Below are 13374 nucleotides of genomic sequence, written 5' to 3' on the forward strand. Positions count from 1 at the left end.
ATTCAATATGTCAGTTGCATTTTGAGCCACCAAATTATGTAAGTGAAATAGTTGCGTTTAGCATCTATCCTTCCATCCATTCATCTGTCTGTCCATCCATCCATCATGTAGTGAGCAAAGTGGTTTGCTAGGTGCTTGCAATACACCTAGCAAAGTGGTTTGCTAGGTGCTTGCAACACAGTCAATTTAGCAAATTCTGCTTTCTGGGCACTTAAAATCAGTGGAGGAAGTAATAAGTAATCCAATAAGGTATTACATGTATGCCAGCACCTCTCAGCCTTCTTTATTTGAGTATCCTTGTGTGTCTTCTAAAATTATGTCTCCAGAAAAATTGTAGTCACATGTGTATGCCAACATTTTCAAGTTTAAAAATTAAAACTGATTTTAAACATATTTACTCACAGTATCAATAAGAGCCAGCCATAATTATACACTGCTATAAACCTAGCACTCAAGGCTGAGGCTTTAAGTTCAAGGCCAATCTGGGCAACATAGTTGAGTTCTAGGGGGGAAACTATCTGAAATAAACAACTCGCAAACAATACAAAAATCTCATGATATCAGTAAACCCATTTCATTAATAGACATGTTATAACAAAATAACCATCCTAGACGGGTGGCTCAGAGGTCAAGAGTATAAAATTGCTCTTCTAGAGAATCAGAATTTGGTTCCCAGCACCCATTTTATAATTGGCAACAAACTGTAAAATCACCCTGGAATACATATTCATTTTGAGGGAAATACCTGCCAGATACTCCGGTGTGAATAAAATAGTTTTTCAGTTTGAGTTTTGTTGTTTGTTTGAGACAGGGTCTCCCTGTGCAGCCCAAACTGGTTTGAACTCACTATGTAGCCCAGACTGGTTCAGGACTCACTGTGTAACCAGGGCTGACTTTGAACTCCTGCCTCTCAGCCTCGGATGTGGTACTATCTTCCTCAGTATAGATGAGACACTCAAGGCACAGAGGGCATAAGGAATGTGAAGGTCCAGGTGAATAAGGGCAAGGCCGGGAATCAGACCAGAGTTTGGACCCAGGAGCCAGCCCTCTTGGTTTTTACCCCATAGAGCATAAAAGATAATGGCAAGCAGTGGTTTTGTGGGACATTAAAATGGCTTATAGTAACTTTTGTCAAACAGTTGATTTAATAGTTTATGAATTCTATTTTTAAAATTTTTTTACTTTTTATTTTATGTGTGGATACATTAGTGTCTGCACACATGGTCAAAAGACAACTTGTAGGAGTCAATTGACAGAATAACCCAAACCATTTCCCTAATCATCTTCACTACGTGTCTTAGCCACTTGTATCTTTTAGGCTGACTCAGAAATGTCAGTTAAATCATAGATCTAACTAAGCACCATTGCTCTTATAAAAAACATCGTCATTATGATCTGCAAGCAAGTTGCCCAGTGAGGAGTGGGATCCTTTCACGTAGTAATCATACCATGCCAAATACAGCAGGAACATGCAATAGCAAGCAGGAGGAAGCGAAGGGCATTGTGGAAACAATCCTTCTGGGGCTTCACATCTCCAGGATATACTCAGGAAGCTTTGCTATCCACTGGACTGTATTCCATAGCTTCATTGCTGATTGAATGTCCTCTGACATGGCCGCTGGCACCCTGCCGTCTTTATGCTGGGATTATTGAACTCAGGGCCTTTGTGGGAAACACTATCAACTGATCTACACCTCTAGCCTCTTATTTTCTCCTTTCTTTTTCTTTTTGAAACTCAAGAACAGTTTTATTGGAGTTTGAGAGAAAAGCCCCATAGGATAGGCAAGCAAGCAGCCACCAGGAATAAGCAATGAGATTAGGAGTGTGAGTTAGGTGGCAAAGCAGGCAGACTCAGCAGTGGGTGCGCATTCCCAGACACCAGTCATGCATAGAAGTGGGCAGGCTTAGCAGTAAGGGTTGGTAAGTAACTACCTATGTTTTCTTCACTAACCACTTCATATGACTTCATATTCGGAACAGATTCTCTGACAAGACTTCTCTCTCCAGCAGGTTCTTTGTTGTTCTGTACTCTGCATTTGTAGAAAAGTTTTGGAATCAGCTTAGTAAAATTAAAAATTTTCTATTTTAATTAGCTTTCTATTTACTCTAGAAATTGAATTAAAATTGAGCATTATAGAATGTGAGTTCTTTATGAATGTTATGTCTGCACTTATTTAGGTTATGTTTGTTTTATTATCATAGTGTTTATTTTAAAGTGTAAAAGTTATATTTAAAAATCTCAGTCTTGGTTTGCTGGGACGTTTCAGTGGGTAAAGGCCCTTGCCACTAAGCCTGATGAACATGACCTAAGTTTGATCTGGGACCCACGTGCTAGAAGGAGAGAGGCTACTTCTGCAAGTTATCTTCTAACCTCCACCCAGACACACACTACAAATATGTAAATGCCTAAAAACAAATTTAAAAATTACCTCAACCTTATAGTATTAAGAACCTTCTGAGTTCTTTATTTCCAGTAAATGGAAAATTCCCACATATGTGTGTAACAGGAAGGGCGGGCTGCTTGTTGTCCCAGCCATCCGGCTAGCTTAACCCCCAAAATAATCATACAGAAATTGTATTAATTAAAACACTGCTTTGGCCATTAGCTCTAGCCTCCTATTAGCTAACTCTCACATCTTGATTTAACCCATTTCTATTACTCTGTGTTCACCACGAGGTTGTGGCTTACAGGGAAAGATTTAGCATGACTGACCTGGTGTCTCCATGTTGGATCTCTCTCTGACTCTGCTTTTTTCCTCCCAGAATTCAGTTCTGTGTCCCCACCTACTTAAGTTCTGCCTTATCACCAGGCCCAAAGCAGTTTCTTTATTAACCAATAAAAGCAACACAAATACAAAAGGACCTCCTACACCATATGTGCACTACAGCTCTTAGCGTTAGAAATGTTAATGTGTGGGAATTGGCATTGATATATTAATGCCACTGATCCACTGACTCTCAAGTTTCATCAGTTGACCCAGAAATATCCTTTAGCCCAAGAGAATCTGAGTTACCATCACTTGGTCTGCATGCACGCGCGTACACACACATACACACATGCACATATAAATATACCTAGCTAGTTCTATATGGCTTATCTAGCCACTTTACTCTGGAGTATTGAGAGTGCCTTCAGTATTTGCTTAAGTATTTGATGCTATAGTGAATAACCTGTCTGGGATTCTGAGAGCTTCTGAAATCTGTGGCATAATGTCTTTCATCATTTTGGAAAATTCCCAGCCAGGTAGTGCCACCAGCAGTGAGCAGTGCAGCTTTGGCAGCTGTGACTTCTCAGGGTGCTTTAGGAACCTCCCTTCAAGTGAAATCAAGATCTTGATTCAAATCTCAGGAAGTGATTTCAGGAAGTCAGTGTGAAGCAAGACTGGGGTTTATTACAAACAGGCAGCATGCTTGTGTGTGTGTGTGTGTGTGTGTGTGTGTGTGTGTGTGTGAGAGAGAGAGAGAGAGAGAGAGAGAGAGAGAGAGAGAGAATTGGGGTGGGGATACTGTACACACTACAAGGAAGTGTAGACTTCCTGAGAGAGGTTAGCTGAAATTTCTTAGAAGCAGCTGGGTGTATGACTTTTGTAGGTTTTGAACTGTAGTTATGTTTAAAAGATTAAACTGTTTTGGTGTATTTTTATCTAATGGTAACTGAAGACATGTAAAGTGATTTGTGAGGTGTACTGTGGGGGTCTACAGATAAGGTGTGCTGATTATATAAAAGTGCAGGACAAGAAAGGTCAGGAATTTTTGTGACACATAGGTCATAGGCAGTAAGACATCTTGAGTGTTAGCCTGATTCATAATTGTGGTAAGATTTCCTTAGGGAAACTGGTACTGTGTGTGGTTACTAAGAGGTCATGACGTGTTTTTAACTGTAAACATGTTTCATAATCTTGTTCATGAAATTTTTCTTGGCAAAGGGAGTATCATGTCTTTTGCTGGTGTCATCAGAAGTCATGACACTCAGCCCGCTAGGAATGTACACAAGATCCGGAGGATGATGGCTCTCTTCCTTTCTCATGGCCCTGTATTTGTTCTTGGTTTTCCTCTTTCCTTAGTAGGGCTTCTCCTCTATTCTTCCCCCTGGTATTCCAATCATGGTCAGATTAAATTTTCTTACCTTTTTTTTTTTAAAGATTTTATTTATTATGTATACAGTATTCTGTCTGAATGTATGCCTGCAGGCTGGAAGAGGGCACCAGATCTCATTACAGATGGTTGTGAGCCACCATGTGGTTGCTGGGAATTGAACTCCAGCCCCACCTTTTTATTTATTTATTTATTTATTTATTTTTAACCCCTTTAGCTATAGTTTAAATTTGTCTACTTATGTGTGTGTGTGTCTGTGTGCCATGTATGTTCAAGTGCCCACAGAGGCCAGAAGAATATTTTCAGATATTCCTGGAGCTGGAGCTTCTGGTGGTTGAGAGTTGCCCAATGTGAGCACTGGTAATGCTCTTTGGACACCTCTCTCAGCCCACTATGAGTACCCCATACCCGTGACTGGCTGCTGCTGCTGCTGCTGCTGTTGCTGCTGTCTCTTATGATCTCTTCCAGGGCCCTAATTGTCTTGTCAACTGTACTCAATCTGCTGTTAAACCCATCCATTGAGCTCCTAATTATTATTATTATATATATATTAAAATACTGTATTTCAATTTGAGAATTTGTATTTGGTTATTTGAAAAATAAATTGAGGAGCCAAATAGATGGCTCAGCATGACCTGGATTTAATCTTTAGAACACAGGAAAAGGTGAAGAGAACTGAACCTTCAAAGTTGTGCTCTGACCTACATGAAGTACTCACATAGTGATAAGTTAAAAAAAAAAACTTTTAAAATACCACCTGTTACTTATAAAATAATCTGGAATCCCTGTTGGCCTTAGTTTCAGTTATGTGTGGTTTCATCTGCAGAAACACCCTCATTTATTTGTATTTGATTGTATTTACTTGTGTGCTAGACTATATTTGAAAAATTCTTTGTAGAAATACAAGTCAGTGGTGGCACACACCTTTAATCCCAACACATAGGAGGCAGAGGCAGGCAGATCTTTGAGTTCAAGGCCAACCTGGTCTACAGAGGGAGTTCTAGGATAGCCAGGTCTACACTGAGAAACCCTGTCTTGAAAAAAAAAAGCATAATAAGAAGGCAGACAGGCAGGCAGGCAGGCAGGCAGTCAGGCAGGCAGGCAGGCAGATAAGTCTGTGACCAAGATGAGGTTGCCATCCTGTAGAGGAGATTTTCGCCAGCTTTGCTAGCCAAATGCCAGAATCACTAACAATATGGGGGTGCTTTAGTCTATTTTAGACATCAGAATCTTTGTGGAGCACACAGATGACCAAATAGTTGGCTTAATTCCGCTTTTTCCTTAGTTCCAAAGTGAAGCCATTTTGGGGTCCATTTTGGGGCTAATTTACTCCACTTTGCTAGTGTAGTGGTTCTCTACCTTCCCTACCTGCTGGCACCCTTTTTGTACAGTTCCTCATGTTGTTGTCACCCCAACCAAAAAATTATTTCCATTGTACTTCATAACTGTAATTTTACTACTGTTATGAATTGTAATGTAAAATCTCTTTTTCCTTATGGTTTTAGGTTACCCCTGTGAAAGGGTCATTCTACTGCCAAAGGAGTCACAACTCACAGGTTGAGAACCACAGTTTAGTGGGTTCTAATTTCAACTTCTCTTAAAAAATACTTTCAGGTTCAGTCACAGTATACCAGAAAATAGAGTTTCCAAATCCCCTTGGCACACACATTGTCAGATCTCAAGTGCAGCATCCAGTCCACAACTCCTCCTTAGGAGTTTATCATGCTGCTAGGCAGAGAGCATCACTGAATGCAAGGCTAATTCTTTGCTACCTTGGCTTATGGTGCATTCAACCTGTTTTTCTTTCTTTCTTCTTTTTTAAAATTTATTTAAGTTAAATTTATTTTTTTTAACTGATACATAAAAACATAAGATCCTGAATAGGGGTAATGTGCCTCAGTTCATGTATATGTTGTGTTATTTTAAATCAGGTAAAGGATACCTATTTCTGCAAACATTAATCATTTCTTTTTTGGTAAAAGCTTTCAGAATCTTCTTTTAGATATTGGTATTGATAGTCACCTAACAGTACAACAGCTAAACAGAGCTGCTGGCTTCCAGCTAATGTCTAATGTAACTTAGTGCCCACCAATCTACCCTTTCTCCATCTTCCTTTCTCTCCACTCTGTTCACCCTCTCATAACCTGCAATCCACTATCGACCTCTGTGAGTTGCACTGTTTGAGGATCATACAAGTGAGATCATATGGGCTTGTGTGTCTGTGCCTGGCTTCCTTCGCTGTTCCATCTGTGTTTTTATTTTTGTTAATAATATTTCACTGTGTATATGTGCCACATTTTAAAACCCATTCATCTGTTAAATGAAGCTAGTAAAAACTAATCAGTCCAGCTTTTCTGGTTGTTCTCCATGGGAGTGTTGGTCTGTGACAAAAGTAACCTACGCATTATTAAACATAACCATTCCTTTTGTTAAAATTGTTATAGTTTGTAATTCTTCTTAGATATTGGGTCTACTTAAGAAATTAGATGCTTCCTTAAGACGAACCTGTTAAGGAAATGACACAGCAAATAAACCCATCTTTTGTTCTAGCTCGAGATGCCGATGAACGAGAGAAGTGGATTCATGCCTTAGAAGAAACCATTCTTCGACATACTCTCCAGCTTCAAGTAAGAGGCTTTGCATGGTGTTTACATAGTTTGTCTATGGCTTTCTTTTGGGGTGGGGGAAGTTGTTTTTTTAAAAAATAACTGATGTAATACAATGAGAACTCTTCATTTCTGAGTTGATTATTCTTGCCTTTTAATGTTGCATAGAAAAGTTACAAGCATTTATTTTTTTCTACTTTCTGTAGGGCAAAATACAGATTTTTTTTAAAATCAGGAATGAAGTTAGCACAAGGCAATTTGAATGTAAAATGATATTTTAAAATTTGCCAGATACATATTTAAGTATTTTGTATCAATATTGGGCTATCGATAAAACCAAATTATAGACATAATAATTGATAAATGCTGAGAAGTTTACTTCATTTTCTTGTTAATAGAATTTGGTTATTACCACATACACCTGGTTAATACTAATTAGGATAATGATGAAAGATAACTCAGTATAAATGGGTCAAGAGAAGCAAAGCTGGCTAAGATCTGAAGTCTATACTCAGAGTCCCCTTCCATCTCTGGATTTTGTTGACTCTTATTGGGACTTATGTCACTGCCTCAGTGGTAGTGAGACTGGGTTGCAGCAGTTTCCAGCCTCGTATTGTCAGAAGTCTAGGTCCATAGTCAGTAAGATTAACAGGTCAGTGGCTGAGTGGCAGAGTTGCAGAGTGGTGACAGCATTCAGGAGGCTGAGCCCAGAGGATCACTGAGAGCTTAAGGCCAGCCTGGGCTGCAGGCTGAGATCCTGTCTTTAGAGAAAAAAAAAATGCTATGATCATGAGCCTAATCCTAACCAGTCAGAATTTCTGGGTCGTGTTCCAGCCTGAAACTGAAATGTGTTAGAAAAACCACCTTGTTAATTGTAGATAGTAGATGTCGCCACCCCATCCCTGCCCTAGTAGCTTCAGAACAGGAAGCAAAACAGTACCCTGAAAGATGCAGCTCACACCTCTTCTAGCATAGAGAAAGCTTACACCTCACCTCTAAGGAACGTCCATGTGTGGCAGACAGAGGAGTTTGTTTTATGTTTTTTTAGTCTTGAATTGTAGACAACTGGTGCCTTGTGACCCCCCTTCTATTTTGTCTGATCCAGAAATTGCTTGATTTGGTAAGGTTTACCTCAGGTCTTCTCACATGGCGAGGCTTAGAAAACAGTGTTTGATGTGGTTATTAAGGGATGGGAGCAGTGAAGAAGGAGTTGAAAAGGCTTGTAGATTACCCTGATGTTTGCTTTTAAAAGCAGCTTCATGGTTGCCATCAAGTTCTTTTTTTAAAATTTAGGTAGTTCCATAAATAAAATATAGCATATTTTGGACAGATGTGTGGTTCAATTAGAAGGTAATTGTTTTTCATTTAATTGCATTGAATGTGTCAGATGCAATTTCCCCCTAACTGACTAAAGTGACATGCAGGTGTCTGATGTGTCTTCAGCCTGCCCTTAGAGGCCTTTACTGTGGGGCCATGAAACCCATCGAGCGCTCTTACTCACTTGTTTTCCTTAACATTCTTTATAGCTTTCTGGTCTCTACATTCTTCTGAGTGATGTTCTCGTTCTCTCTCTCTCTCTCTCTCTCTCTCTCTCTCTCTCTCTCTCCCCCCCTTCCCTTTCATTCCTTCCCTTCCCCCTCCCCTCCCCTCCCTACCCTCTCCCCCTACCCACCTCTAATGCCATTTGCCTTTTTTGTAGCTTAGCTCAGAGCTGACCTCTTTGGTAGCACATATAAGGACAGACCCTCATCCTTCAAGTCGAAGGACCTCCCTTTGGATGTCACAGTCACTGCACAGTTCCTAAGTACTTTTGGTGGGGTGGTGGTGGCAGGATCTTGCTGTGTAGCCCATGTTGTCCTGGAACTCAAAATCCTCTGCCTCTCTCTCCTGAGTTCTGTGCCTTCTCTATCTTTAAAGCACACAGAACTCTCATTACTAGGTAACTCCTTCCAATCAGATACCAATGTGGATCCAATTGTAGAATCAGAATTAAGAGTTTGGTAAAAAGAGAGTTTACATGTTTTGGGAACAACAGGAAGAAAAAGATATTTTTGAAATATTCTAAGCTTTGACCTCTTTGGCATTTTAAGAAAACATGTAATATGAATGTTCTTAGTAAATAGAGAGGCTAGGATTTTTAGAACTATGAAGCTGTGTGTTCATTTGATTGGACAGTACTGTCTTCTCAGAGGGAGTAGAGTGTGGTGAAGAGCCTCACTCTGAAGCTGGGTGTCTGATTTGTAGTCCAGTGCAGTGATTATCATTTACTCATTAACTTCGACCTATAAGACTGACAATACCTCCTCCTTAGCATCACTGTGGTAGTTACACGAATCCAGTGTAGCCTCCATTTGTGCCTCCCTGTTGGAAGAGCTGCACAGAAGTCAGATGCCATTCCTTCTCCTGTGTTTGGTGATCCATTAGAGCTCAATAAGTGTTAGGGATGGAAAGGAATTGCTGAAGTGATACATAAGCAGTTGACATTCTTTTCCAGCATTACTTGTTGAGTACGTGCAGGCACATAACACATCTGTCAGGCACTAAGAGATTGGCACTTTTGGGAGGGCCTGGTATAAACAGAGATTGCTTTTTCATTCCCAGTTGCCCAGACCCAAATAATCACACAGTAACTATATTAATTACAACACTGCTTGGTCAATGGCTTAGGTGTATTCCTAGCTAGCTCTTATATCTTAAATTAACCCATTTCTACTAATCTGTGTATCACCATGAGGCTGTGGCTTATCTGGTGTCTTTCTCCTTCAGCAGCTACATGGTGTCTGCCTGACTCTGTCTTCTTTCTCCCTGCATTTAGTTTAGTTTTCTCACCTACCTCTATTCTGCCCTTCCATAGGCCAAAGCAGCTTCTTTATTAACCAATGATAATAAAACATATTCACAGCATACAGAGAGACATCCCTTATCACTTGGGAGTGGAGATTCAGCATCACTTTGGCCTGGTTATTACACTCACACCACCTCAAATGTCAGAGTGTTTTCTTCACCCCATTCTCCTCTACTGCTTTACTTCCTCCAAATCTCTCTTCTCTCATTGGTCTTTGAATATCCATTTTCCCTGGCCATTTTAGTCTCCTTCCAGTTTTGATTCCCTCATTTCCCAGTGTAGTGCTTGTGGCCTGCTTCTTTAACATTGCTTTAGCCAACACCATTAGAATTTCTTGTGACTGGACAGTTTTTACTGTGAATTACTCTAATCTTCATACCCGAGACTGCAACTATCTGTTTTCATTGCTTTTAGTGTCCATTATAACAAAAGCTGTGAGGGCTGAGAAGATGACCCAGTGATTAAGAACACATTCTGTTCTTCCAGAGGACCCGGGTTCAATTCCCAGCACCCACATGGTGGCTGACAACTCTCTGTGAGCCTGTGACTCCAGTTCCAGAGGATCAGATGCCCTTGTCTGACCTTTGCATGCAAAGTACCCAGGAACATAAGATAAATTCAAAATAAGAAGCTACCAAAGTGAAGTGGCTATATTTATCTCAATTTTAATTGTTTTCCACCTCTAATGGAATATCCATCATGATTAAAAACTTCCCCTTTCTTTCTTTTTTTAAAATTTTATTTATTTATTTTGTGTACAATATTCTGTCTGTGTGTATGCCTGCAGGCCAGAAGAGGGCACCAGACCCCATTACAGATGGTTGTGAGCCACCATGTGGTTGCTGGGAATTGAACTCAGGACCTTTGGAAGAACAGGCAATGCTCTTAACCTCTGAGCCATCTCTCCAGCCTCCCTCCCCTTTCTTTCTTAAAAAGAAAAAAAAAAAGAACATCATTTGTAGTCCAGGCTGGCATGAACTCATTGTGTAGCTGAGGATGACCTAGAACTTGATCCTCCTTCCTCTCCCTTCCAAGTGCTGAGGTTACAGGCTTGCTTCATCATGATACTGAGGATCAAACTTTGTGCTTGCCAGGCAGCACTCCATCAACTGACTTGTATTTCCAGCTCCAGAAACTTTCAATGACCTTCTGTTGATTTCCAGTTGAATTTCCCACAGTGAGATCTATTCATTAGGCCTAGTATCTAATAAAAACCTGTTTTCAGCCAGATGTTGTGGTGCATACACCTTAATCCCAGCACTTGGGTGGCAGAGGCAGGAGGATCTCTGTGAGTTTGAGGTCAGTCTGGTCTACAGAGTGAGTTCTTGTCCCGCGAGGATTACATAGTGAGATCCTGTCTCAAAAACAATAGATCCTGCCCCCTCCAAAACAAAACAAAAAAAACCCCCAAAATCCCTGTTCTTCTCTTCACATAAAAAGGTTTTTCTTCTTCAACAGTTCTTGAGACTTTTCTCTGCTTCACATATTCTTTTTCTTCTCAAGGATCAATAACCTTGATTCCTTTGAGACTGAGGCCTCCTTCCTTGACTCTGTGGCTGCCTCTGCCATTTTCGTTACTTGAGCTAAACTCTCTGTAGATGAGTCCCCCTCCTATCTTCATAAAGCTTTCAGTTCCCTCTGCCTTAGGGATCTACTGCCCTGGAATTCCTGAGGCAGAGCTACAAAGGCACCTCCATCCCTTTCTTTCTCAATCCCTCATCTTTAAGCCTCTGTTTTCTTTGGTGTTGCCAACCATGACCTCTGAGGGATAGGAAACTTGGTCTTGAGATGCCATTCTGTGTGACCTGCCCGAGCTGGGCTGTTTCTCTCAAGATGATCTTCTTGAGTTCAACGCCTAAGTGTTGATATATGTAGCATTTGGAATGCTTCTAATATTTAGGAAAATAAACTTGTTTCTTCTTGGTCTTTACATGTGTGCTGGTTAGATTTTCTTATCAACCTGACAGGCTAGAGTCATCTGGGAAAGGGAGCTTTGAGAGACTGCTTGCATCAGCCTGTCTACTCTGTGGGGCATTTCGGATTGCTGATGGATCGGTAGTGGCAGCCCACTGTAGTGGTCTTGCCCTTGGGCGGGTTGTAATGAAGCAAGCCGAGCAAGCACTGGAAGCAAGCAGAAAGTGGAATTTCTCTGTTGGTTTCTGTTTCAAGTCCTTGGGCTGAGTTCCCTGGCTTCCCCCTTAGTGGCCTGTAACCTGTAAACTAAACAAACCCTTCCCTTCACCCTGGTTGCTTCTTGGTCACTGTTTTATCAGTGTGTCATCAGCAGAGAAGTAAAGTGCCACAGCATGACTTGAGTCTTTTTACTGAGGAGTAAATCAGGGCCTACTGGGCTAGCACACAGTCACAGAGCAATATTCCCCCAAAGGCCACACCTCCAAAATCCTTCCCAGATAGTTCCAACTAGAGAACAAGTGTTCAGATATATTAGCCTTTGGGGGCCATTCTCATCCAAACCACATTTTATCACATATGAATTAAGACTCAAAAAGTTATTAAATAACTCAATAAAGTAAAATTATAGCTGTGGTAAATTCCACAAAATGTTTCATGGGCTAATGATGACCTAAAATAGGAAGAATTTACATTGTTTATCTAGAAATGATAGTGAGAAGTAAATTAAGAGTCAAAGGTGTTGTCAAGGAGATAGTGTGAAAGAAACATCAGTGGTCACAGGGTCCTGAAGTTGGAAGATCCTTGGCAAATTAAAGAAGCTTGAAAAGGGCCTTTGTGTGCAAGGCAGAAAAATAGGGGATACAAGTTGAAAAATGCAGGTAGGACTATAAAACTGTTGTGTGGGTCAGTGTTAAATATTGAGTTAAACCCTTTTGCCATGCAAAGCTATAGCAAGTTCCTTGATTAGTAATAGAATGCTATGGAAATAACACTCTAGCTCTTATGTTGAGAGTGAACTGGTAGATTCAGGAAGACTGTAGTAAGAGAATTATTCCAAGAGGGGCCATTATTTGTGATATGAGGAGAGGTGGGATTGAAAGCCCATTTGGAGGTAAGAGTTACAGAACTAGATTGATAGACTTGAGTATGGGACTAGGGGAGGCAAGCCCTAAGTTAGACTGCTGCATTTAGAGTGGATGATAGTGGTTTCATTTACTGAGATAGAGATCATGGGAGAACTAATTTTGTGCTTATAAAAGAGGAAGCAGAATGAACTTCGAAACCATTTACATCAGTTAAAAATATCAATGAGTACAGCAGTACAGTTTGAGTATAGCAAGTATTTCTTCAACTGTGTGCCACAAAATTAATAATTAGATGTTTCATAGAACCTTAGAATGGTTGAGATACCAAGGAAAAATAGAAAAGGAGATTGCTTTCCAGATCGATAAGCCAATCACTGGTGTTTGTGATTTGCTGCGTTTTGGGCCTCTGCCCAGGTGCTTCAAGCCTGAACTTCACAGTTACACTATTTGGATTCTTCAAGTTCTTCACAAGCCACCTACACTCCTTACGGTGCTGTCAAAACATCAAGCCCACGGACGCTCCACCGACAAATAAAAGACACCCAAGCTCTTGTTTACTGGTAGGCTGTAGTGTTTCCTCCTTTCCCACCTTCCTCGAGCGACAGGAACAACTTTCTGGCGGCAAAATCCATCAGTAATCAACATAGAACTTCTGAGCTCAGGAGCTGCCAAAATAAGGTGATGGCGAGCTAGCTGGTGAAGCGAGTTTCCCTGACTTCCCCCCCCCCCCCACGCCCCCGTGGGGGGGGGGGAGGAGTGTAGGCGGGTGGGAGTCCTGAGCTGCCTGGGCTCCTTGGGCCTTGATGCCTAACGAGGCCAACCGCCAATC

At 40.9% G+C, this 13374-nt stretch overlaps 1 protein-coding gene across 9 annotated transcripts in view; it reads left to right on the top strand.

The window, feature by feature from the left end:
* The window catches only part of Osbpl9 (oxysterol binding protein like 9), a 142873-nt gene that overhangs the window by 68006 nt on the left and 61493 nt on the right, over positions 1-13374 (top strand). For all 9 annotated transcript variants that reach the window (XM_048453356.3, XM_048453357.3, XM_087904749.1 and 6 more), the window contains one exon: positions 6646-6722. In XM_048453356.3, coding sequence (XP_048309313.2) covers positions 6646-6722 — 77 coding nt within the window. The remainder of the gene's footprint in view (positions 1-6645; positions 6723-13374) is intronic.

This window comes from Myodes glareolus, chromosome 3, assembly GCF_982192425.1.
Source record: "Myodes glareolus chromosome 3, mMyoGla1.1, whole genome shotgun sequence".
NCBI classification, from domain to species: Eukaryota; Metazoa; Chordata; class Mammalia; order Rodentia; family Cricetidae; genus Myodes; species Myodes glareolus.